Source organism: Macaca fascicularis, chromosome 15 (genome assembly GCF_037993035.2).
Source record: "Macaca fascicularis isolate 582-1 chromosome 15, T2T-MFA8v1.1".
In the NCBI taxonomy this organism is placed as follows: Eukaryota; Metazoa; Chordata; class Mammalia; order Primates; family Cercopithecidae; genus Macaca; species Macaca fascicularis.
The window spans coordinates 35,587,454-35,612,975 of record NC_088389.1 but is presented as its reverse complement, the minus strand read 5'-3'; the positions used below and the strand labels follow the sequence as shown (position 1 = coordinate 35,612,975).

The 25,522-nt window shown below is 49.6% G+C and overlaps 1 protein-coding gene across 6 annotated transcripts; it reads left to right on the top strand.

Annotated features, from left to right (window-relative positions):
- The first annotated feature begins 103 nt into the window (after positions 1-103).
- On the top strand, positions 104-24,850 carry PTGS1 (prostaglandin-endoperoxide synthase 1). Of its 6 annotated transcripts, none has more exons than XM_005580874.5 (11): positions 104-143; positions 243-329; positions 7,051-7,167; positions 7,585-7,725; positions 7,927-8,070; positions 10,438-10,619; positions 10,731-10,814; positions 12,586-12,832; positions 15,537-15,823; positions 19,678-19,825; positions 21,347-24,850. In XM_005580874.5, the coding sequence occupies exons 1-11, from the start codon at positions 137-139 to the stop codon at positions 21,700-21,702; spliced, it is 1,800 nt and encodes a 599-aa protein (XP_005580931.1). In that variant the 5' UTR covers positions 104-136; the 3' UTR covers positions 21,703-24,850. The 6 variants fall into 6 exon arrangements, with proteins under 6 accessions (XP_005580931.1, XP_065386188.1, XP_045229726.1 ...); XM_065530116.2 differs by having other exon boundaries at positions 15,537-15,712; positions 21,347-22,456; XM_045373791.3 differs by lacking the exon at positions 7,051-7,167 and having other exon boundaries at positions 21,347-22,456.
- The last annotated feature ends 672 nt before the right edge of the window (positions 24,851-25,522 follow it).

Genomic DNA, 25,522 nt, shown 5'->3' with positions numbered 1-25,522 from the left:
TGAGGTGACAGCTGGAGGGAGGGGCGGGGTGGAGCCGGGAGAAGGGTGGGGAGGGGAGGGGCCGGAGCTCCGGGCAGTGTGCGAGGCGCACGCACAGGAGCCTGCACTCTGCGTCCCGCACCCCAGCAGCCGCGCCATGAGCCGTGAGTGCGACCCCGGTGCCCTGCGCGGCCAGGAAGTTTCTTGGCCTCCTGGCGGAGCCTTGAATGCCAGGCTCAGCCCCTCGTCTCTCTCCTCTGCAGGAAGTCTCTTGCTCCAGTTCTTGCTGCTCCTGCTCCTGCTGCCGCAGCTCCCGGTCCTGCTAGCGGACCCAGGGGCGCCCACGCCAGGTAGGCGGCCCATCCCTCCCCACGGGAACCCCCGGTCTTGCGCCCCTGGTCTGGTTTCAACCCCCCCTTCCCCTCCAGCGGGCTCAGCTTTCCCTTTCTGCTCGCGGTGCTGAGAAAGGGGACTGAGGCTGAGTCTTTTGGACGGATGGGGGCTCTCTGAAGCCCCCCGGGAGTGTGGCCTTGGCTAATGGGCCCTTCAGGGGAAACAGCAGAGTGGGATCTGGTGCCGACTTGGGGAGAAGGGACAGTCCCTATCCACCCCCCTCACCTGTTCTGGGCCCGAGATGTCTAAGCAGCCTCTGCACCCAACAACCCCACTGTTTCCTATAGGGGCCTCTTTGGGAGGAAGCCGCAGGCACCAAGGGAAATGAGTTCCCTTTCTCCAGCCACTAACCGTCTGGGAGCCCATCCTGATTCCCATTGCCAGTGGAGAAGGTCTCCCCTGGTGAAGACTTTGGGAGAACACGGGAGATAGAAATACATTTAGGAGCCGCGATGTTTCCTCTGGGGTTTAAGAGATCCCCATTGAGCAGATGAGGAAACTGAGGCTCAGTAGGTGCCATGATCCCCCAAGCTCACACAACACATGGTGGGCCCAGGATCTGAACTCAGGTCTGTCTGCCTCCACACACTTCACAAGGTCTTTCTACAGAAAGCTGCTTCTACCCACAATGGACCCTGAGCCACTCTGGGTTTCATGGGGGAGGTTGATGGGGAAATTCCGCCCCTCCCTCCCCCATGCATGTGCCAGGTTCCAGGTAAAGGAATTCAGCTCCTCCCTCAGCCAACCTTCCTCCCCCAGCTTACTGTTTCTGTGTGTGTGCGTGTGTGTGAGCGTTTGTCCCAGCTGGACATCGTTTCCTCCACCACCTAGCTGTGTCAAATCTCTACAATGAGACCCTGAGAGGGCAGGAGGGGGCAGAAGGGGTCTGCACTTTCTGCTGTGATGCTCTGAGGATCTGGTGCTTAGGGGAGAGAGGAAAGATATGTACGTGGACTTTGGATCTGACCAAGTTTCCTGAAACAGAGGCTTTGGGTGGGTGGCATTTAGGGAACCCAAAGAGAGGATGGAGGGTGCTTTAGGAAAGGGTTTGGGTTGAATGAAAGTCTGGTTTATGGGAAGAAGAGGAGGAAGACTCATGTGGCCAGCACTTTAAAGTTTACAAAGGTTGGTTGTGGACATCCACTTCTTTGGTGCTCTCAACAGCCCTGCCAGAGACGTGCGTTAGACCCAGTCTACAGAAGGGGACTCTGAGGCCCAGAGGGGGTGAGGCCACTTGTCTGAGTCCTCACAGTGAGCTGGTGGTGGGGAGTAGAAGGGGCTCATCAGGCTGCCTCGCTGAACCATCTTGTCAGTCCCTGGATCAGCCCAGCACTTCCTCTGAGCCCCCAGCTGGCTCCATCCAGGCACTCTTGGTATACAGGGCTACTCGCCTGTGTTCTTTTTTAGTCCATTCACTAATGCACAATGAGCCACGGTCTATGCTCTTTTGTTCTTTGCCTTTTCGGTTTCCTTTTATATAATAAATGTTTACATGGAGTTGTTTTTTTTTTTTTTTCATTCCCAAGGGCTTATTTATACCAGTCTTTGGCTGGGGCCTGGAGACACAGAGCTGGGAGGAGCTCACAGGCTGATGGTGGAGCCAGAAATGCCAACAGACTGTCATCCAAGGGGACCAGGGCTGTGCGGAGCTCATGGGAGGAAGCAGGGCTGTGCGGAGCCCAGGGGAGGGAGCAGGGGTGTGGGGAGCCCAGGGGAGGGAGCAGGGGTGTGGGGAGCCCATGGGAGGGAGCAGGGGTGTGGAGAGCTCAAGGGAGGGAGCAGGGGTGTGAGGAGCCCAGGGGAGGGAGCAGGGATGTGCGGAACTCAGGGGAGGGAGCAGCTGCCTCTCAGTGCGAAGAATTGTGGGAGGCTTCTTGGATCTGATGACTTTTGGACTGGACCTTGAAGGAGGTGGCGGGTGGGGGAAACAGTAAGAGACTCGACCATGAAACACCGTAAGGGTAATTGGGAGCAGGAGGCTGAGAATGGATGCATAATGTCGGGATGAGACTGGAGGCCGGAAAACCGGTACTGAGGCTCCTGCAAGGATTTAGGAAAGAACGAATGACAGGTGGAGTGCAGGGGCAAAAGGTCTGGGTTGCCCTCGTATTTCCAAGTCTGCAAGTAAACTGAGGGTCAAGCTACTTGGGCATCTGCCCCAGGAAGCCAAAGCCTGTGTTTTGCCTCTAGAGGCAAAGGAGATGAAGAGATGAGGGCTGCACTCACCTGAGAGGGCAGGCGGAGGGAGAGAATGCTGCTTTCCCTCTCTGTTAGGGGAGGAGATGGAGGCCAGCCCGGAGGCAAGGCTGTACCGGTGAACCCTGAATCCTCAAGTACTTCCCCTCTAGTCTCTGGACCTGACTCAGTGCCCATCTTCTAGATGGGGATAGGGCACGACCTGGCAACCAGAGCTGTGTGCCAGGCAGAGGAGCCCCAGGCCAACTGACCCGGGCACATGGGGCAAGATCCCAGCCGTGCCAAGGCTGCCCAGGTGCCTGCACCTGCTCTGCCAGCACCAGCTGGGTCTGTGGACCAGGAGGGGGCTTCCTCTCCAGCAGGATCTTCCAGCTGCTGGGCCCAGTTGTCTAGGTCTGGTGCGGTGGTGCTTAGGTGTGGGAACTGGGACCCAGGCCAGACCAGTCAGCGTCCTTCACCCTTTTTTTTCTCTCTGGCTGCCAGGTCCCCAGAGCCTCTCTAAATATTATTCTTTAGGGGATTTGGGTCCTGCCTCTTCACTGGGCAGTCTTGCAGCCTGACGCCTCCGCATCCTGGAGGACCTGGTGTTCCCTGGCTGTGCCTATCCCCTAGTCACGCTCAGTCCTGGACCTGGAGCCCTGACTTTTGGGCTGGGGGATGTTTCCTTCCCCAAACCCTTGGAAAGGTTCTGGAACCAGGCAGTCCTGGACAGTCCTCATCTGTGGGGGTGGGGACTACCAGCTTGGCCTTTCCACCACGTGTGTCTGGCATGCAGTGTGGTGTGCTGGTCACGTCTGCCTCTACGTGTCTTGGGGACTCAGTGAGAGCAAATGGGACAGTTCTCTGCTGATGGGACAGTTGTGGGAAGGTTGTACTGATACAAATAATGGAGAGGGACAGATTGGTTCTACCCAGAGTAGAAGGCCTGGACGTCGAATGGAAGGCCTCCTTTAGCCCACCTGCTGCACCCCCTTCATGGGATATACAGAAAAATGAGGGTCCAGAGGTGGGAGGGACTTGTGCAAGAATGCACAGCCAGTAAGAGCATCCGCTCTCTAATACAGCTCTCCCGAGCAACTACTTGGTGTCTGGCCCTGTGCTGAGTGTGGGGGACTCAAATTGAATTAGACTCGGTGCCTGCATCTCCCTGGTTCTCTTTCTTGATGAACAGGGATATCCTCCACTGAGCGCAGAACTGAGTTGGTATGAAAACATGTAGGATTGAAGTTAGACCGAAGGAAGGCCTTCCTGCATGAATACTTCCTAAAGGTCTGGTTATGGCTGGAGATGGTGATCCCCCTGGGTCCTGGTTTCATTCATTCTGGATTTTCAAGGTTCACTTTGAAGGAATGTGACAAATCCACCTCACCTGGGTCATCCCCAGTCTGTGCATCAAAGCGACTCTCCCTTTCCATCCCTTCCCCAAATCCAGTCCTGGGCACCTCCAGGAGTAGGAGGAGGAGGAAATTTAAGTCTTGACTCTGCAACTTCAAAGCAGAGGGATCTGGGCAAGCCTCCTGCTTTCTCTGGGCCTCACATTCCTCACTGTGCAATGGGGAGTCTCATCTACCTCTCCTAGGGAGTACTGGGGAGATAAATGAGTGTTGGTGTGGAAGGTTGTGGACTTGGTCAGCTAGAGCCCTGGCTTTCTGGCTGGACTGTGATGGTCCGGCTGTAGTCTAGTGGCACCCAGTCTCCTCTCTGCCCAACCTGGTGCCCTGGGGCACCAGCAGCAGACCCACTGTTGTCCTTCCTGGGAGAACTTTTCCTGTCCCGGAGCAGCTGGTGTTTATGGAAAGAACATGGGGAGCGCGGGGGAGGAGGGGGGAAGCTGGACAGGCTGGCCTGGGAGGGAGGAGCCTCAGCTCTGCACAGCTTCTCTTGGCGGGGAGGGTGTGGGCAGCCATTCCAGCTTCAGCGTCTGGAGCTTGTGGCTTTTCTGCCTGCGGAGGCAGAGCTCTAGGGCCACAGCGGGAGGCCTTCTGGCTCCACCTCAGACAGCTGTTGAGGGTCTGGAAGATGAGGGACTCCCTTTAGTCAGGGTGGAGGTGGCCAGTCTCCTCACTTCATTTTATTTATTCCACGAACATTCGTTAAGCTCTGGCTACCACATCTGGATCTCAGACCTGGGTTAAGCCCCAGTTGTGTGCATAGCCTGTACTGGGGGAAGAGAAAGCCGGGGAAGGGAAGGGGTGGGAGTCCCTTCTCCTGGAAGCTTATGGTGGAGAAGAGCAGGTTGAATTGGAACCCGGAGCCAGGACAAGGGAGAGTGGGAGGAAGGGAGTGTGGACATTCGGGGAAGCCTTCTTGGGGAGGCAAGGCATGGGCTCAGCTGATTTGGAGGAAATGTATTAAGGAGGCTAACAGCCTGGATAAAGGATGGAGACGCTGAGGGTTTGGGGCTAAGGGAGGGGCTGGCGCACCGTGTTTGAACTGCGGGGACCTCTGGAGTTCATTTTGAGATCCCTGCTGTGGCAGGGATGGGGAAATTGAGCCTAGGGGAGGCCTAACCCCTGTGCCCTTAGAGTGGTAGAACTGGACCCTGAGTCCTAGAGGGCCTTATGTGCCAGGGTTGGGAGCTGGGCAGTGGGTGCTACAGGAGCTCCTGGGCAGTTGAGAGAGGCCAGCAGGAGGGGCAAGAAGGAGAGTTCCAGCAAGAGTGACAAGTCCTTTCTCGGGGGAGCAGACCTCTGAGCCAGCATGGGGGCTGATCCAGAGGACTCTTGGCCTTTCTGGGCCTGTGGCTGGGGGAGGCGGGGCTGGGGTACTGCCAGGCCCTTTCCCTGGATCCTGCCTGCCAGGTTCGCCTGTGGCTGCCTGATAAAGCCTTTTTGTCCAGCCTTCTTCCCCCGACCCCTCCCTCCTACACCCCTGCTGGGGCCATTGTGGGGCTGTAGGGAGTTGCCAGGGCTTAAGCAAAACTATTTGCATGATTCTTGTGGTCCTTGCTTGTGTGTGTGTGTGTGTGTGGTGGTGTTTCTGTCTTCGACGTGGGGACTAAGAGGACTCTGCTGCCCGGGTCAAGCCCTGTGCTGTGAAGTGAGGAGACTGAGACCAGGGCAGGGGATGGGGACAGGTCTTGCCCAGGGTCATGCTCTCTGATCCTAGCACCCCGAGATGACAGTATTTCATCCTCAGCTGCTCCCGCCTTTCACTACCCTTTTGACCTGCAATAACCAGTTGCACAAAGAATGCATGTTCCCTATAACGTTGGCTCTGAGCCCAGATAAGGAAGTATGTTTGCAGAAAGGAGCCCGGCGTTTTCTGGGTAAGGTCAGAGATGGAGCCTTCTGCCAGGAGCTAGGAGTTTTTGGTCTACCCAGCTCTGTTCTGTTTCGTTGGCCAAGTTGTTACCTCTCCCTGAACCTCAGCTTCCTTCACTGAGCAGTGGTGGTGGTGGGGGTGATAGTGGATCCTACTGAACCTGAGGAGTCTGTAACTTTGCTGCTAAAGAATCACGGAGGCAGATTTAGCAAGGGTGTGGTGGTCTGAGGGATCTGGGTTAGATGCTGAGAGGGACTTCCTCATAGAGTTTCTCCAGGAGGCAGCAGGGTGGACGCCAGAGCTCCACGCACCCTCCCAGGAGATCTTTCCAGTCCTATCTCTCCTATTCCCTTGGTCTGTGACCTTCCTCTGGATCCTAGAGCCCAGACCCCACCCTGATGCCGGCCAAGTCTGATTCCATCAGGAATGGGGGCTGAGGCAGCTGAGGCCTTGGAGTCCCCCTCCTTCTGCACACCCATCCTCTGTCCCCAGGGTTCTGGAAAACTTCTTTCCTTAGACTTGGCTGCTGAGGCTGTGGGGGTGGAGTGGAAGTGAAGGGATGGGCATTTGGTCTGGTGAGACTTGTGGGACGATAGGTCTGGCTCTCCCTTTTTCTGGCTTCAATTTCCCTATCTGCAATGTGGGCATAATGATACCTGCTCTTCTCTACCTTCTGCAGAAATGGAGGGGTGGTGAGGGATCTCGTTTTCCTAGTGTTCAGGTGCTCAGAGCCTGGGGTGGTGGTCTGGGAGAAGTCCCCCTCCTCATCCTTGTCCCTTTTCTGACCGCCCCCCGCCCCGGCCTGCCCTTGCTGCTGGACTCTGACTAGGCAGGAAGTGAACGCTCTAGAAGCTTGTGGCTGTGGAGTTTTATCAGCTCTTTCTTAACCTTCAGTGTCACAGCCGGGGCTCTGGACTCTTCTCTTGCTGCCATTTGGTGGCAATAGGGAGGGAGGGGGCTCTTCCCCTGGGGGCCTGATGTGGGCTAGGCTGGAGTTCCAGAGCAGGGCGTGGAAATGTCAGGATTCGGGCTTTATGTTCACAGAGGTGGGAACGGTGGGGGGCTCTTGGGGGAACCCTGGAGCTCTGGTACCCCGTGATTCAGGACGGAGCTGCAACTTAAGTCCACGCCTCTGGCCCCTCATTCCCCCATCAGGGGCTAGATGGGGGTTAGGAGGCCACCCTAGCATGGTCTCTGACCTCAATTTCTCACCCACAGTGAATCCCTGTTGTTACTATCCATGCCAGCACCAGGGCATCTGTGTCCGCTTCGGCCTTGACCGCTACCAGTGTGACTGCACCCGCACGGGCTATTCCGGCCCCAACTGCACCATCCGTGAGCTGGGCCTTCAGCCCTCACTCCTGCCCTCTTGCACCCTCCTGCTCCCTGGGCCCCTTCTCCTAGACCCTAACTTCCTACCCTCCTCTCTGGCCATGGCCCTGTTCTCCTTCCTTGCCTGGCTCTGCCCCTCTCCCTGACCTGGCTTCAGCATGAGCTCTCACGCTTGGTCCACCCTTACTCCCTGCTTCTGGGTTCCATGGTGAGTCTTCACCACATGCCCTGGCCCCTGTCCTCATGCCTGGTTCTGGCTCTGTCATGTGTCATTGCTCCCAAGGTTCCATCCTTACCCACTTCCCCATAGGTGCTACTCTGTTCCATCCCGGCCCTTGTCCTCAGTGCCTCATCTTCCACCCTGGCTACTTCTGGTCCTGCTAGGAGGGACGAACTGAGTGACTCCCATTGCTCCTGCAGCTGGCCTATGGACCTGGCTCCGGAATTCATTGCGGCCCAGCCCCTCTTTCACCCACTTCCTGCTCACACACGGGCGCTGGTTCTGGGAGTTTGTCAATGCCACCTTCATCCGAGAGCTGCTCATGCGCCTGGTACTCACAGGTGGGTGTGGGGCAGGGCCCCCTGACCTGGGGGAGCAAGCAATCCTGCCAGTCCTTTTGAATTCTTGACATCTGATAAGGGTAGTGGGTGGGGAGAGTCTATGATGCCAGATAAAATAAGCCCCAATCCAGGAGGAGGCAGGAACTGGGGTGGAGCTGGGGGTGGAAACACCCTTGTCACCATTATTTTTGCTCTCTGCAGTGCGCTCCAACCTTATCCCCAGTCCCCCCACCTACAACTCAGCACATGACTACATCAGCTGGGAGTCTTTCTCCAACGTGAGCTATTACACTCGTATTCTGCCCTCTGTGCCTAAAGACTGCCCCACGCCCATGGGAACCAAAGGTAAAATGGGGTGAGGAGCTGGACCTGGGGATCACAGGAGGTGCTCAGTTCTCCTCTTTGGAAAAAATCAGGCAGAAGAACAATTATTGACCCAATTCTGCAGATGGCTAGACCAAAGCAAGACATATGACATGTCCAGAGCCTGGGCTGAGAACAGGAAAGGGCAGCAGAGGGTCTTGCCTGAGGTCACGTAGAGTCAGACCGATGTTTCCATAGTTCCAGGGTGCCTCTTTGCTTGATCCTTTTCTAATGATGAGTTAGGTCCCGCTGAGGTGGATGTGACTTGGAAGTTATGATGTAGGAAAGAATGAATAGTGAGCTATTTATTGGGTGCTGTCTCTGTGTTTGGTTCTTTACAAATGTAAGTAGTTTTACTTGCTTCACCAGTGTAAGGTACAAATAAGTCACATTTTTTTCTTTCATTGCTCAAGACTCCACTTAGCCACACTGGCAGGGTTCTTCCTTGTAAGACCTTCCCATGCCACCTGCAATTATCCAAAAACCTGGGATATTATTCATTTCAGACCCATCTGTTCATTGTCAAGTACAGAGAGGACAAGAGAGGCTCATTAGTCCACTGCTGCTATACTTCAGTTCCTGCCACATGGTGGCACTGTTGAATGCCAGTCCTGTGCAGCCTCATGGTTGTGTCCTTTTTTGGGTTCAAGACCTCGCACCCTGTCCCTGCTTGGGGCACTACTCTGATGATTTTCAATCACATGGTTAGCTGCTATTCCCAAAGCATGACCGTTCTACCAGGATAGCTAGGTCTTGCCAACTTTGCTGAAATCAATGCTTGCCCAGTGTCAGTGAGTGATGATTCCAAATTACGGTTGATTGATCACTCCCTCTGACTTCCCTTTTGGTGGATTTTCTTTAGGGGTACTTGATATTTTTTGCTGCCAGAGGAACCCAGTCAGTCATCTTAATCCAAATAATTTCCATTGATCTTGAACCTTCAACAGCAGGGCTCACATCTTGATGCATTGTGAAGAGGTGCCTTTACCAGAACTCAAAATATTCTGTTCCTTTCTGTGAGGGCATTGGGTGACAACTCATTTAACACTGACATAATTAAGGAAGGCCTCTCAATACTTATTCTAAGGATGACTTGTCTTTATGCCAGACATAGAAAGATTGGCATCATTTAAAATAGGTTGACAGGGCCAGGTGTGGTGACAAACGCCTGTAATCCCAGCACTTTGGGAGGCTGAGGTGGGTGGATTGCTTGAGCTCAGAAGTTCAAGACCAACCTGGATGACATGGCGAGACACCTTCTCTACAAAAGAATACAAAAGTTAGCTGGGTGTAGTTGTGTGTGCTTGTAGTCCCAGCTACTCAGGAGGCTGAGGTGGGTGGATCAATTGAGCCCAGGAGGTCAAGGCTGCAGTGAGCCAGAGTGCAGAGTGGCACTGCACTCTGGCCTATGCAATAGAGTGAGACCCTGTCTCAAAAATAAATAAATAAATAAATAAATAAATAAATAAATAAATAAATAAATAAAAAAAATAGATTGGCAAACTACAGCCTGCAGGCCAAATTCAGCCCACCCCCCCATTTCTGTAAGTAGTTTTATTGGAACATAGCCACATGCATTTGTTTATGTGTCATCTGTGACCGCTTTCCTGCTACAATAGCAAAAACTGAATAGATGTGACATGTCTGTATGGTCTACAAAGACTAAAATGTTTACTATCTGGCTTTCTCCAGAAAAAGCTTTCTGATCTTTGATTTAAAAAAATTATACCCACTGGTTCTCTGCCATGCTTACATTATCTCTTGCAATCCTCAGATTCACTGTATCAAATGGGCATCATCTGCCCCTTTTTAAAGATGGAAAAATTGACACTCAGAGAGATGAGATGACTTATCTGTGTTCACACAGCTAGCAAATGGCATAGTCAGTTGCAGACACAGGCAACCTTGACTCAGGGGAAGAGAGTGCATGTTTGTTTTTTTCTGTTTCTTTATTTCTTTTTGGTGAAACGTTTCATTATGGCAAAATTGCAAAGATGCACAAAAGTGGAGAGAAAAGTAGAATGAACTAGGTACCCATCTTTCAGTTTCAACATTTACCCACAATTTCTTCATCTTATTTCATTTCTCACCTCTCATACTTTTGTAAAGTATTTTAAATCAAATTCTAAAAATCATGCCACTTAAAATTCTAAGAATCATGCCACTTCACCCATAAATACTTCGAGAGTCTTTTGGTAGAGTGAGTTACTTGGTGGTGGTGGGGAGGTGGTCCTGAGGAGGCCACTCTGGGCTTCCTGCTTGGGCCAGTTTGCCTGGTGAGCCCAGATGTCCCTAGGGCAGCAAGATCCAGATAGGAGAAGGTACTGCTGTTTCCTATCCCGCAACCAGGGAAGAAGCAGTTGCCAGATGCCCAGCTCCTGGCCCGCCGCTTCCTGCTCAGGAGGAAGTTCATACCTGACCCCCAAGGCACGAACCTCATGTTTGCCTTCTTTGCACAACACTTCACCCACCAGTTCTTCAAAACTTCTGGCAAGATGGGTCCTGGCTTCACCAAGGCCTTGGGCCATGGGGTGAGTACCTAGGAAGGGCTCAGAACTGCTCTGGACCTAATTTGGCACACACATGTCATCGACAGTGGGCCGGAACCCTGGTGACCTGAGGGACCTCCTCTCTATCCACAGGTAGACCTCGGTCACATTTATGGAGACAATCTGGAACGTCAGTATCAACTGCGGCTCTTTAAGGATGGGAAACTCAAATACCAGGTAGTGCTGGACCAGGGGGTAGGGCAGAGGGAAGGGTCTCCCATGGTCTTCCCTGGCAAAGACTGCTTGGGGGTGGGAGGGCTCTGGGTCATGTCCTGAGAGGGCCAACCACGGGAGTGGGAGGCGTGTGCCAGGAGTGACAGTATACCCTGGGAGGAGGCAGCAGGTGTGAGAAGCCAGTGAGGAGCAGACGTGGCCTCCCATGTCAGCCAGGGAGGTGGATTTTGGAGCTCAATAGGAGATGAACATTTGTAGTCTGCATGTATTTATTTAATTATTCCACAATATTAATTGGACACGAGAGTATACCTGGCACAGGTGATTGAGTAGTGACCATTATAGTTATGGGCCCTGCCCTCAAAAAACCACAGACAAACTCTAGGATGCTCATTCTATGAGGGCTTTTGTCTAAATCAGAACTGTCCAACAGAAATATAATGTGAACCACATACATAGTTAAAATTTTCTAATGTCCATATTAAGAGGGAAAAAGAAACAGGTGAAAGGGATTTTAATAATACATTTTACTTAATGCAATATGTCCAGGTGATTAGCATTTTAACATGTAATCAATACATTGTTAATAAAATATGTCACATTCTTTTTTCATGCTGAAGCTTCAAAATCTGGTATATATTTCACACTCACAGGACTTCTCAATTTGGATGCTCAGTTTTCACTGGAGTGATCTAATCTGTATTAAGATTTCATAAAATGTACAGCTGAATAAGTAGAGTGATATGTCCAACTTGTGACACGTCCGACTTGTTCCATGCATCCTTAAAGATTTTCCAACAGCTGAAGTATCAGTTTTAAAATTCAAATAGAAATTAAGAAAAACCTAAATAAAATAAACTAAGTAACATTCAGTTCTCCATTCACACTAGCCAAGTTTCTAGTGCTCAGTAGCCACACATGGCTAGTGGCTACCATATTGGATCATGTAAATCTTAGGCAAGCACCAAAGCAAAGTTCGATGCTGAATCTTTAGGACTAAGAACAGGACTTGGCATGTAGTAGTCTCTTGGCATGTATTTACTGAATGAATGGAGAAGTTGCCAAATAATTAGGTACACTTGTAGCTGCCACCAAGGAGAAGCTGTGAGTGCCACTAGAGTGTTTGGATGGTGGGTAAAACTTCCCTAGGAAGTTACAAATAAACCCAGAGTTGCATGAAGGATAAGGAGGAGTTAGGGATGCTAGGAATGGGAGAGGACTTTCCAGGTAGAGGGTTTAACAAGTACAAAGGCTTAGAGGTGGAGAGCAGCTTGGCGACTTGGAGGGAGTATAAAAATGGGAGCATTTGTTGAGCCTAGCGATCGAGGGTAACAATGACTTTATGGGAAGGTGGAGATGTCTGTGGGGACCGTGTTAAGAAATTCTACTTTCTGCCAAGAGCAGAGAGAGTATTTGGAAAGGTTTTAAGTCAGCTCATGATGTAATATTTTTTCTTTTTAATGTTTTTTTTTTTTTCTCTCTTTTCTTCTTTTTTGCTTGGGTGCAGTGTAGAGACTGGCCTGTCTGGGGATAGGAGTGGACATAGGGAACCCGCTTAGGGAAAGGAGTCAGAGTGGAAGATGAGGGTGGGTTGCTTGAGGTAGTGGTGGTAGAGATAGAGAGCAGGGGACTGATTTTAAGAGACATTTTGGAGGTGGAATCAACAGCCTTGGCTGAGGGGAACTGGCAGCTCCAGCAGGAGTGGGAGGGAGTTGGTTGTGGGCAGCTGGGGGTGACCCCCAACCTTAGGTTGCCAGGTGGCCCCATCCCACAGGTGCTGGACGGAGAAGTGTACCCGCCCTCAGTAGAAGAGGCGCCTGTGTTGATGCACTACCCCCGAGGCACCCCGCCCCAGAGCCAGATGGCCGTGGGCCAGGAGGTGTTTGGGCTGCTTCCCGGGCTCATGCTGTATGCCACGCTCTGGCTACGCGAGCACAATCGTGTGTGTGACCTGCTGAAGGCTGAGCACCCCACCTGGGGTGATGAGCAGCTTTTCCAGACGACCCGCCTCATCCTTATAGGTGAGGATTCCAGACCTGCCCTGCCCTGGAAGGTCATGCCCTCCATCCTGAGAAGCGGAGGGCTGGGGGGTATTTAGAGGTGGAGGCTGGGATTAGAATCCTTGCTTTTCTGCTTAGTGGCCAGAAGACCTTGAGCAGGCCCCTCAACCTCTGTAAACCTCGGTCTCCAAATCTGTACATTGGGGTGAATGATGATTGTAAGGATTTATTGAGATCATGGATGGGAAGGCACCTAGCACATAGCAGGCCTTCAGAAAAATGGATGACTGTGATGGTTGATTATTAGCTGGGTGACTCAGCACATTTGATTAGCCACCCTGAGTCTCAGTTCCCCCATGTGCTGCACCCAGATGCACACTTGTGGTCCCCAGCATGTGCAGGGTCAAACTCTAGCTTGCCTTGCCTTCAGGAATCTTCATGTTCCCTTCCCTGCATGTATCTACCTTCCTGCAGTTTGGTAGCTTCTAGATGACTCAGGGACAGGATATTTTTGTGTTCCCTATGGGGGCGAGTCTGCAACCTAAAATGTCAGATGGTTTCCTGCCTGGGAGCTTGGCCCCTGACATCCCTGTCCAGACCATGTTCACTCTGAGTCACCAGTAACTCCTTTCCCCCACCTCTGGGCACCACTGGGCCTGTCTGGTCCCAATTATAGAGCCTAATTCACTGGAGCCACAAAGAGCCAGGCACTGGGAATAGGAACAGTCACTAGAGGGAAGAGGGGCTGGTTCTGAAGTTTCAGCATCGCAGAGACCTTGACCAGAGAAAACTGGAGGCTGCCCAGCACACTGGCTGGAGATGAAGCTGTGACCAAAGGCAGGACCCTAGGGCACCACACATCCAGTGCTTCATTTAACTCCCCTACAACCTCATGAGCCAGGTATGATTACCCTATGAAAATCAAGATTCAGGGAGGTTAAGTGAATTCTCCAGGGACACTCAGCAGATGGAGACTTGAGGTCTGGTTGCCACCAAAATTTATGCTACTTCCACTCCATCACGAAGGGGTATCTTCTTGAATGGGAAGGGGTTGCAAGCCTCAGTCTGATCTTCTGTGACATGTGAGTATTGGAAAGGGATTCCCCCTCACGTCTACACTTAGTATTCCTACTTTTGGCCGACATATATGGACACACCCTCTTATGCCAGGCACTGTGTCAGCAATTTCGCTGTATTCATTATCTACTTTTCTCAACAACCGTAATATAGTATTGCATTGATGTTATTATTATTATTATTATTATTTTTGAGGTGGAGTCTTGTTCTGTTGCCCAGACAGTAGTGCAATGGCGTCATCTTGGCTCACTGCAACCTCTGCCTCCCGGGTTCAAGCCATTCTCCTGTCTCAGCCTCCCGAGTAGCTGGGATTACAGGTGCCCACCACCACGCCTGGCTAATTTTTGTACTTTTAGTAGAGACAGGGTTTTGCCATGTTGGCCAGGCTGATCTTGAACTCCTGACCTCAGGTGATCTACGGCCTCGGCATCCCAAAGTTCTGGGTTTATAGGCATGAGCCACAGCACCCGGCCACACTGATATTATTATAACACACATTTGACAGTTAAGGAAAGTGAGGTTTTGAGAGATTAAGTAACTCAGCCCAAGCTCAGGTGGCTCGAAGTGATAAAGCCAAGATTTGAATCCAGGTCTACTGATCCCACAGTCTGTAGCTCCAGATCAACTTCTAAAAGCCAATTTGTCTAATGGCTAATTGGCCTAAATATCAGTTTCTTTCAGTATCTAGTTGCCCAGTTTTAATTTTGTTACAGAATATTCAATTTGCATCTTCTCTGGCTTTTTGCTTTCTAGCTGGTTATAGCTACAAAGGGGGCAGAGTAAAAATTTATTTATAAGTCTCCTGTTATGTAAGAACATATAGGAAATACGTTTTTTGAAATATATTTAGGGCTGGGCTCCCCTTCTGTCCTCAGTATTCCCTTTTGCCACTGCAGCAGCTCTGAGTGATCTCCTTGAAGTCCCCCTCTATCACCAAGGGTGTTAGCATGATGATAGCTCTCACCAGTAAATCCTCCACTTTTCCATCTTTTGTAGTTTCTCCACCTTCTTTTAATGGGCTTCAGGAGGGAGGTCACGAGACCAATTCTTGGACACCTCCTTTGCATGTCCTGCTTAGCTGGGCCTACAACCTCCCTCTGAAATGTGGGAGTAGCTGGTGCTCTTGTCTTGAGACCTCAGTCAAAATAGACCAAAAGTTCTATTTTCACATCCTGTTACAAAGAGACAAAATGGAAGAGGCCAAACAAAATTAAACATCAACAGCAAAGCCAGGTATGATGGCTCACACTTGTAATTCCAGGGCTTTTGAGAGGCTGAGGTGAGAGGAGGGCTTGAGGCCTGCAGTTCAAGATCAGCCTGGATAACATAGCGAGACCCCATCTTCTCTTAAAAAAAAAAAAAAAAGCTGAGTGTGGTGGTGCATGCCTGTGGTCCCAGCTACTTGGGTGTCTGAGGTGGGAGGATTGCTTGAGCCCGGGAGGTCCTGGCTGGAGTGAGCTGTAATTATACCACTGTGCTCCAGCTTGGGTGACAGACCAAGACCTTGTCTCTAAAAATAAAAATAAGCATCAACAACAACAATAAACAGACCAAAAGCAAGCACCTCTCATGAACTGGCCTGCTTTCCAAGCTGGGCATCTAAATCACTGTGCTTGGCTGACTTTATTTCCAATCCTTCCCTGCCCAGGGGAGACCATCAGGATTGTCATCGAGGAGTACGTGCAGCAGCTGAGTGGCTACTTCCTGCAGCTAAAGTTTGACCCAGAGCTGCTGTTTGGTGTCCAGTTCCAGTACCGCAACCGCATTGCCATGGAGTTCAACCATCTCTACCACTGGCACCCCCTCATGCCTGACTCCTTCAAGGTGGGCTCCCAGGAGTACAGCTACGAGCAGTTCTTGTTCAACACCTCCATGTTGGTGGACTATGGGGTCGAGGCCCTGGTGGATGCCTTCTCTCGCCAGAGCGCTGGCCGGGTAAGCCCCAGAGGAGTGCTGGTGAGGGCAGGTGGGCTGAGGGATCCAGCAGACCTGGGTCCAAATTCCAGTTCCTCTTCTGTAAAATGGGGCTAATGTCACTTCTACAGGGCAGTTGTAAGCATTCCTGCATGAATTCTTTGGTTCATTTGTTCATTCCACAATACCAGACATTACGCCAGGTACTGGAGATGTAGTGGGAACAAGACCTATGTGGTTCTTGGCTCATCTTTTAGTGCTCACACCCTAGAAAGTGATGGCAGTCATATGACAGCTAACAGCATTAGGGCCCTTACTGTGTGTCAGGCACTGTTCTAAGAGCTTCTCCTATGTTATCAGAATTCTAAGAGTGTGCTATAAACCACAGTACAAAAACCCACCATGCTCTGGGAGTCAGGGAGGGACATCTGACCCAGAGTTGTGGGTTATGGGAAAAGAAGTGATGTCTGAGCAGAAATTGGAAGGAGGGATAGAGATTTCCCAGGGTAAGAGGTGGTGTTAGTGGCAGGGGATGGCTGTGTTCCAGATAGAGATTACGGCGTGGGTGAAAGGCATGGAAGTCAGAGGACATGGCAATTTGAGGAACATAAGGACATTCAGGGTATGGTAATATATGTAATGGGGCCTGCCTATGGTGTTTATTAAATCATAAGCCTCCACTGTGGGCTGAATTGAGGTTCCCCTAAAGTTCATATGTTGAAATCCTAACCGCCAGAACCTAGTATGTGACTGCATTTGGAGACAAAGTCTTTAAAGAGGTAATTAAGTTTAATTGAGGTCATTAGGGTGGGCCCTAATCCAGTGTGACTGGTGTCCTTATAAGAAGAAGAGATTAGGTCACACACACAGAGGGAAGGCCACATGAAGATGTAGGGAGAAGACAGCCATCTACAAGGCAAGGAAAGAGGCCTTGGAAGATACCAAGCCTGCCAACACCTTGATCTTGATCCTCCAGTCTCCAGACAGAGGAAATAATTTCTTTTTTTTTTTTTTTTGAGAAGGAGTCTCACTCTGTCGCCCAGGCTGGAGTGCAGTGGCCGGGTCTCGGCTCACTGCAAGTTCCGCCTCCTGGGTTTACGCCATTCTCCTGCCTCAGCCTCCAGAGTAGCTGGGACTACAGGCGCCACCACCTTGCCCGGCTAGTTTTTGTTTGTTTGGTTTTTTTTTTTTTTGTATTTTTTTTAGTAGAGACGGGGTTTCACCGTGTTAGCCAGGATGGTCTCGATCTCCTGACCTCGTGATCCGCCCGTCTTGGCCTCCCAAAGTCCTGGGATTACAGGCTTGAGCCACCGCGCCCGGCCGGAGGAAATAATTTCTATTGTTTGAGCCACTCAGTCTGTGGTACATTGTCATGGCAGCCCTAGCAAACAAACGCATTCTCTTTCCCTGCAATTCCCAGCCAACTCCTTCCTCAATCTCCCCTTCTCCACATTCGGAAGCTCCTATCTGCTTCATCGCAGTCTCTGGCTCCCCTGTTGCCTCCCAGTCCTCTGCTTCTCTCTAATCCTCGTCCCTAAACCCTGTCATGAAGTTGTGGCATACATGGATTTCCATTTCCTTCTGATAATTTGACTGAAATTAGCTTTTGCTGCCACAGGTGGGCAGCTGCTGGCTGTTTTATGGCCTCTTTATGGGTTTCTTTATGGTTCTTTGTGGGGACACAAGACATGATCAGAGACAGTAACCTTTGCGTGAGGCTGGACAGTTTTCAAAGCATTTTCAAGGAATGACCATGATGATGTGTGTGAAGAGCCCTGGCATCGTACCTGGCACAAGGCAGAAAGACCACAGAGATGTATTGACTCTCAAGATTTTTTTTTTTTTTTTAAATAGAGATGGGGTTTTACCATGTTGCCCAGGCTGGTCTTGAACTCCTAGGCTCAAGCGATCTGCCCGCCTAGGCCTCTCAAAGTGCTGGGATTACAGGCGACTCTCAGGATATTAAGAAGAGTGAGTGATGTTAAGACAGGCTTTCCCTGGTAACCATTGTGCATGGCTACCCTCTCAGGGGTTCCCATGTGACCAATACTGAGATAACAGCTTTGCATAGTTTATCCCATTTAAATAGACCACAGCCATATCAGGTAGATGCTTTTCCCTTCCCCATTTTTACATATGTGGGAACTCAAACTTAGCTCGAATAGCTGCCCAAGGTCCCTATATTAGTTTCCTTAGGCTGCTGCAACAAAGTACCACAAACTGGGAAGCTCAGAGCAACAGATGGAGGCTAGAAGTCTGAATTCAAGGTGTCAGCAGTGCCATGCTCCCTCTCAAGGCTCTATGCCTCCTTGGCTTCTGATGGTGGCCAACAGTCCCTGGCATTCCTCGGCTTGCAGAGGCATCGAGCTCCAGTCTCTGCCTCTATCATCCTGTGGTGCACTCCCTGAGCTTGTCTTTCCTCATTTTATAAAGACACCAGTTATTGGATTGGAGCCCACCGTAATCCAGTAGGATCTCATCTGAAATTGATTACTTTTGCAAAGACTTCATTTCCAAATAAGGATACATTCACAGATGCAGAGAGTTAGGACTTCAACAGATATTTAATATTTTGGGGAACACAGTTCAACCCTCAACAGCCCCACAGCTTGTGAAGCTGTAATTGGCACCATCCTCTGCTTGCTTTGCTCATATGATTTCATCCAACCATGCCTTTCTTTTTTGCCCAATTATAGTTGTTCTATTAAAATGACTATCTCTTAAGCATGAACATTATTGTTTCATCCTAAGCACCAGAGCCTTCTTTTCTCTTTCTTTCTTTCTTTCTTTCTTTCTTTCTTTCTTTCTTTCTTTCTTTCTTTCTTTCTTTCTTTCTTTCTTTTTGAGATGGAGTCTTGCTCTGTTGCGTGGGCTGGAGTGCAGTGGTATGATTTCGGCTCACTGTAACCTCTGTCTCCTGGGTTCAAGCGATTCACCTGCCTCAGCCTCCCAAATAGCTGGGATTACAGGCACCTGCCACCATGCCCAGCTAATTTTTGTATTTTTAGTAGAGACGGGTCTTTGCTATGTTGGCCAGGCTGGTCTCAAACTCCTGGCCTCAAGTGATCCGCCCGCCTTGGCCTCCTAAGGTGCTGGGATTACAGGTGCGAGCCACCGTGCCTGGCCAGCACCAGAGCTTTCTTTAGACTAATGCGCCTTAATTGTTAGTAATCAGAAGCTTTTTCTGCAGCCTCTTTTATCTCACCAGGTTACCTGAGCTTTGAGTCCTATTTTCCCTCCCTTCACAGGGGGTTACACTACCTGTTGGTGTAATTCAACGGACTGGGGAGCAGTGTGAACCACAAGAGAGGTCCTCTTGGTCCATTCCACACTTCAAAGATGAGGAAGCTGCCGGGTGTGATGGCTCATCCTGTAATCCTGGCAGTTTGGGAGGCCATGGTGGGAGGATCATTTGAGGCCAGGAGTTTGAGACCAGCCTGGGCAATATAGTGAGACCTCACCTCTACAAAAATAAAATAAAACAAAATTAGCCAGGCATGGTGGCACGTGCCTGTAGTCCTAGCTACTTGAGAAGCTGAGGTGGGAGGATTGCTTGAGCCTGAGGAAGTTGAGGCTACACTGAGTCAAGATCGTGCTATTGCACTCCAGCCAGGGCAATGGAGTGAGACACTGTCTAAAAAAAAAAACTCACACAAAAAAATGAAGAAGCTGAGACTCAGAGGGGCTTCCTGAGACAGCATGACAGCAGCAGGCCCAGGGGCAGGTCTACAGCATCACAGCTGCTAGGCTGTCCAGCACTCTCCATCCTAGCTCAGAAGGGACTCCCATTGGAAGTTGTTGTCCCAGGAACTTACCCAGGCTCCAGGACAGCCTGGCCTGGCTCCCAGACCACTGCTGTACTTCTCTCTCGGCAGATCGGTGGGGGCAGGAACATGGACCACCACGTCCTGCACGTGGCTGTGGATGTCATCAGGGAGTCTCGGGAGATGCGGCTGCAACCCTTCAATGAGTACCGCAAGAGGTTTGGCATGAAGCCCTACACCTCCTTCCAGGAGCTCGTAGGTGAGCAGTTGTTTCCTGGATGCAGTCCCTGCCCTTGAGGGACTGGCAGCAAAGTCAGGGAGACATCAAGGAAATAGAACGGGACCATACATGTGGCAATGTGTAACAACCAGACTTATAACGGCCGTGGAAGTGCTGTGCCGGGGTGGTAAATAATCCTGCTTGGGGAGAGAAGGTGACTTTTCGGCTGGGTTTGGAGAACAAATGGCAGTTTCCAGTGGGAGAAGAGAAGGAGGAGCATTTTAGGCAGAGCCATAGAAAGTACAAAGGCATAGAGGTCAGACAGCAGGTATCTGGGGAAACAGTCGTAGATGTGGCTGGGGCAAGGGGCTTATGCTGTGAGGGTGATTAGTGATGGAAGGTTGGGGCCAAACCGTGTAGAATCTTGGCTTTCATACTAAATATTTTGGGTTTTATTCTGTCTAGTGCTTTCTAAGTACCCACTTATGGGCCAGCTGCATAAAAATCACTTAGAAAGCTGATTAAAATACCAAATCTCAGATGCCTGTCCTACAGATTCTGATTCAACCATCCTGGGTGGTGCCCAAGAATCTGCATATTCATATGAATACAGTATATATACATATATATGAATATATATGAATAGAGTATATATACATATATAAATATATATGAAGAGTATATATACATATGTATACATATATACATATACACATGTATACATATATACATATACACACATCTATATAAATATGTATGTATATATAAATATATATGTATATATATAAATATATGCGAGTATATATATATCCCCCAAGATCCTCAGATATTGGGCAGCCAAGTTGCCAACCCTTGTCACATACAGTGGGGAGCCACTGAAGCAGGGTGTGACATGGCCCATGAGAGTTCCCAATGGAGGATGGATTTGAGGAACTGGGCAGGAAAGCAGGGAAGCTCCACATCTGTCTCCCATTGGCCACTATCCGTGAACATGTGGGTATTGCAGAGTGGAGCAGATTCTGTACCTGAGCTCCCTGAGATCCTGAAACAGCAATCTTTGTTATTCTTTAGTCTCCCATGGCAAATGGTCCCCGGGGCAGAAGGAACACTGCCACTGAATTTCTGTGTGAGCTCGGACATGTTACATCTTTGAGCTCTAGTAATAAAAGGGCTTGGCCCAGGCTAAGGTCTTGAAATCTGTCTGTGAAGGAAGCAAGATGGGGAGCATTCTCCTTTCTGTAATCATCAGGTAATTAGGGCCCAGAGTTGCTCAAGCTTACAGGCTGTTTGGGGGCAGATCTAGGCCTCTGACTTTCTCTTTAGTAGCATTTTCCTTCCCTAGACCCAGTCCCTGAGGAGGAGCAATTTGTGATTTTCTTCTTGACCCTTTTCCCCAGTGCCAACCAGGCCAAATTCTAGGGCACATGCTCAGTTGCTCAAGTTATTCTCCTGGAGTCCCTATTATCCCCAGAAAAAGGTGGACAGAGAAGGGTCACACCCCAGGTTGACCTTAATGGCATCATGGATCTGAGGCTAGCGTTTCCCCTTATCTCCTTGTAGGAGAGAAGGAGATGGCAGCGGAGTTGGAGGAGCTGTATGGAGACATTGACGCGTTGGAGTTCTACCCTGGGCTGCTTCTTGAAAAGTGCCATCCAAACTCTATCTTTGGGGAGAGTATGATAGAGATTGGGGCTCCCTTTTCCCTCAAGGGTCTCCTAGGGAATCCCATCTGTTCTCCGGAGTACTGGAAGCCGAGCACTTTTGGTGGCGAGATGGGCTTTAACATCGTCAAGACGGCCACACTGAAGAAGCTGGTCTGCCTCAACACCAAGACCTGTCCCTATGTTTCCTTCCGTGTGCCGGATGCCAGTCAGGATGATGGGCCTGCTGTGGAGCGACCATCCACAGAGCTCTGAGGGGCAGGAAAGCAGCATTCTGGAGGGGAGAGCTTTGTGCTTGTCATTCCAGAGTGCTGAGGCCAGGGCTGATGGTCTTAAATGCTCGTTTTCTGGTTTGGCATGGTGAGTGTTGGGGCTGACATTTAGAACTTCAAGTCTCACTCATTATCTGGAATATTGTGATTCTATTTGTTCTTCCAGAATGCTGAATTCCTTGTTAGCCCATCAGATTGTTAGGAGTAGTTCTCATTTGGTCTGCCAGAATACTGGGTTCTTAGTTGACAACCTAGAATGTCAGATTTCTGGTTGATTTGTAACACAGGCATTCTAGAATGTGGAGCTACTGATGAAATCTGCTAGAAAGTTAAGGGGTTCTTATTTGGCATTCCAGAATCTTGACTTTCTGATTGGTGATTCAAAGTGTTGTGTTCCTGGCTGATGATCCAGAACAGTGGCTCGTATCCCAAATCTGTCAGCATCTGAGTTTCTAGAATGTGGATTTGATTCATTTTCCTGTTCAGTGAGATATCATAGAGCGGGAGATCCTAAGGTCCAACAAGAATGCATTCCCTGAATCTGTGCCTGCACTGAGGGGGCAAGGAGGTGGGGTGTTCTTCTTGGGACCCCCACTAAGACCCTGGTCTGAGGATGTAGAGAGCACAGGTGGGCTTTATTCATGCCTTTGGTTGGAAGCTACCAGGGCTCTATCCCCATCCAGGTCTTGACTCATGGCAGCTGTTTCTCATGAAGCTAATAAAATTCGCTTTCTAAAGTTGCCTGTTATATATCTCTTTTGGTCCCATCCCCCAAAGCAGAGGCAACCGAATGTGGCTAGCCTTTCTCCTAGCCACAGCTGGGCGTGCTAGAGGTTGCAGCATGAGATTTTCTGCTGGGATCCTTGGGCCCATCACTGTGTAGACATGTTACCACTGGTGCTTTCTTTTTCCCTGCGGGCCAGGCACTGCCCTTTTCAGGATGCTCTCCTAAAATACCCATTGCCCCAGCCCCGGGAGATATAACTTTCAGTTCTCATCATCTGATTAAAACAACTTCCTCCCTTACAGAGCAAACAACAGAGGGGCACCCGGGGAGGAGAGCACATCCTGTGTGCCAGTTTCACACTTTCAATTCTCATTTGTTCTCACACCAACAGTGTGAAGTGCGTGGTATAATCTGCATTTCAAAACCAAGGAAGCAGCCTCAGAGTCGTCGTGTGACACGCCAAACGCAGGCTGAGTCCAGAGCTTGTGCTCCTCTTGATTCCTGGTTTGAGTCAGTTCCAGGCCTGATCTTGCCTGTCTGGCTCAGGGTCAAAGAATGGTGGAGTGTAGCCTCCACCTGATATTCAGGCTACTCATTCAGTTCCAAATATGTATTTTCCTAAGTGCTTACTATGTGCCAGTTCCTGTAACAGGTGTGGGGACACAGCAGTGAGTAATCAATACAGACAAGGCTCTGCCCTTATGGAGCTCACACACCAGTGGCGGAGAAACAGACCATAAATAAGGAAACAATGAAATAAGATAGATATATACAAGGTAAGTGTAACTTCCCCTCTAACCCCCTCTGCTCTGTCCTCCCCTACTGCGCTCTTCAAGATCAGAGACCCAACAGCAGTGATCTCAGGGCAGACAGCCCTCCACCCCAGTCCCGAGACCCTTTTCTCAGGACCTCTGTAGGCAGCCGAGAGAGAGGACAGAGCGGTAAGATGAGGGGTTGAGGGAAGGTTCTTCATGATCCATACTTTGGGTTTAGCATTTCTCAGGAAGAACTATGGCCCAGAAACAACAGGGGAAACTAGAGTTCAGTCTGACAGTCCTTGGCGTTAAGTCTCCTGTCTTATAGTCCAGAAAATCCTGTTTCTCCTTAGTTGCCTGGAAACTGCTCCCATCATTCCTTCTGGCCCCTGCTGAATTTAGGGAATGCAATCCTTCCCTGCTCTAGCAGTGGCTCTGATGTGGAAAGATCCTTTGGATGCTGGAAGTGTCCATGAAGAGCTTGTGTCCTGTCCTTTCTTGCAGATTCTCTTTCCCCTCTTCTGCTAATACCTCTTACTTTGCTTGAGAATCCTCTCCTCTCTTACTAATTTCAGTCTTGGTGGTTCTATCAGGGGTGCATTCTGGGCAAGGGGTGGGCCTGTGAATCAATCCTGGGCAATCAGACAACCTCTCCTTAAAAACTGGCACATGGAGACTGAGGTCACTGACTCTGATTCATCCCCACAGCTGGCTCTGACAAGATGGTCAATTTGTTTCTGCTTCTGAGATCCCTGGGGCAGCCTGGATCCCTGCCCTTCTCAAGACTTTAGCTTTTCCTTCCATCCGGTGACCTATTCCAGGAATTCCTCTTTTGCTTAAATCAGTTGGAGTTTGTGTCTGTTGCTTGTAATCAAGCCTTTATGGCTGCTGGGCTGAGTGACACAAGCACTTTAATGGCCTGGAGGGACTTTTAATCAGTGAAGATGCAATCAGATGAGTGTTTTGGAAAAAGCACCCTGGGGAAGGGTGGACGACAGAGCAGAGCAGGATGGACAGGAAGCTGGCAGAACTGAGGAGGCTACAGTTGTGGTCCAACCAGGAGCTGATGGCAGCCAGGGGAAGGGCTTTGGGGATGGAAGAATGGGATGGGTTCCAGAGGTATTCCTCTCTTGAATGCAGGTGCCTAGATTAGGTAGACTTTGCTTAGCACGGGCAACTGCACATGAAAGTTTTGCAAAGGGAAACAGGCTAAATGCACCAAAAAGGCTTCTTCAGAGTAAATAATCTTAATGCTTGTAATTTGAACATTTGTTCCTGGAGTTTTGATTTGGTGGATGTGATGGTTGGTTTTATTTGTCAGTTTGGCTGGGCTATAGCACCCAGTTATTTAATCAAACATTAATCTTGGTGTGGCTGTGAAGGTATTTTGTAGATGTGATTAACATCTACAATCAGTTGACTTTAAGTAAAAGAGTACTTAAATAATTTGGGTGAGCCGTACCTAATTAGTTGAAAGACCTTAAGAACAAAAACTGCAGTTTTGTGGAAAAGAAGAAACTTTGCCTCAAGGCTATAGCCATCAACTCCTGCCTGAGTTTCCAGCCTGCTAGTCTGCCCTACGGATTTCAGGTTTGCCAACCCCAACAATTGTGTGAATTAATTTCTAAAAATAAAGCTATATACAGCCATTCTTTGGTATTTGTGGGGGATTTGTTTCAGGGATCGCTGTAGATACCAAAATCTGTGGTTCCTCAAGTCCTTTATATAAAGTGCTACAGTATTTGCATATAACCTATGTGCAGTCTCCGTATAACTTCAATCATCTCTAGATTACTTACAATACCTAATACAGTGTAAATGCTAGTTCTTATACTATATTTTTTCTTTGTATTATTTTATTGTATTATTATTTTGAATATTTTGATCTGCATTTGGTTGAATTTACAAATATGGAACCCATGGATATGGAGGATATGTGCATATATATAGTATAATGTATCCTCCATATATATATATTCAAGATATATATATATGTTTATATTTATATATATATTCTCTCTCTCTCTCTATATATATATGTATATATATTTCTACCTCTCTCAGTAATAATGCAAGAACAGAAAACCAAATACTGCATGTTCTTACTTAATCGTGGGAGCTGAATGATGAGAATACATGGACACGTGGTGGGGAATAACGCACACTGGGGCTTGTTGGAGGGTGGGAGGCGGGCCATCAGGAATAATAGCTAAAGGATGCTGAGCTTAATACCTAGGTGATGGGATGATCGGTGTAGCAAACTACCATGGCCCACGTTTACCTGTGTAACAAACCTGCACATCCTACACATGTAACCAATA

What these genes read in the sequence shown, in the direction of transcription:
- PTGS1 (XM_005580873.5), top strand. Translation starts at nt 137, where the DNA reads ATGAGCCGTGAGTGCGACCCCGGTGCCCTGCGCGGCCAGGAAGTTTCT. An exon ending in CTCGCCAGAGCGCTGGCCGG is followed by an intron (nt 15,824 to 19,677) that starts GTAAGCCCCAGA and finishes CTCTCTCGGCAG; the next exon opens with ATCGGTGGGGGCAGGAACAT. An exon ending in CTCCTTCCAGGAGCTCGTAG is followed by an intron (nt 19,826 to 21,346) that starts GTGAGCAGTTGT and finishes ATCTCCTTGTAG; the next exon opens with GAGAGAAGGAGATGGCAGCG.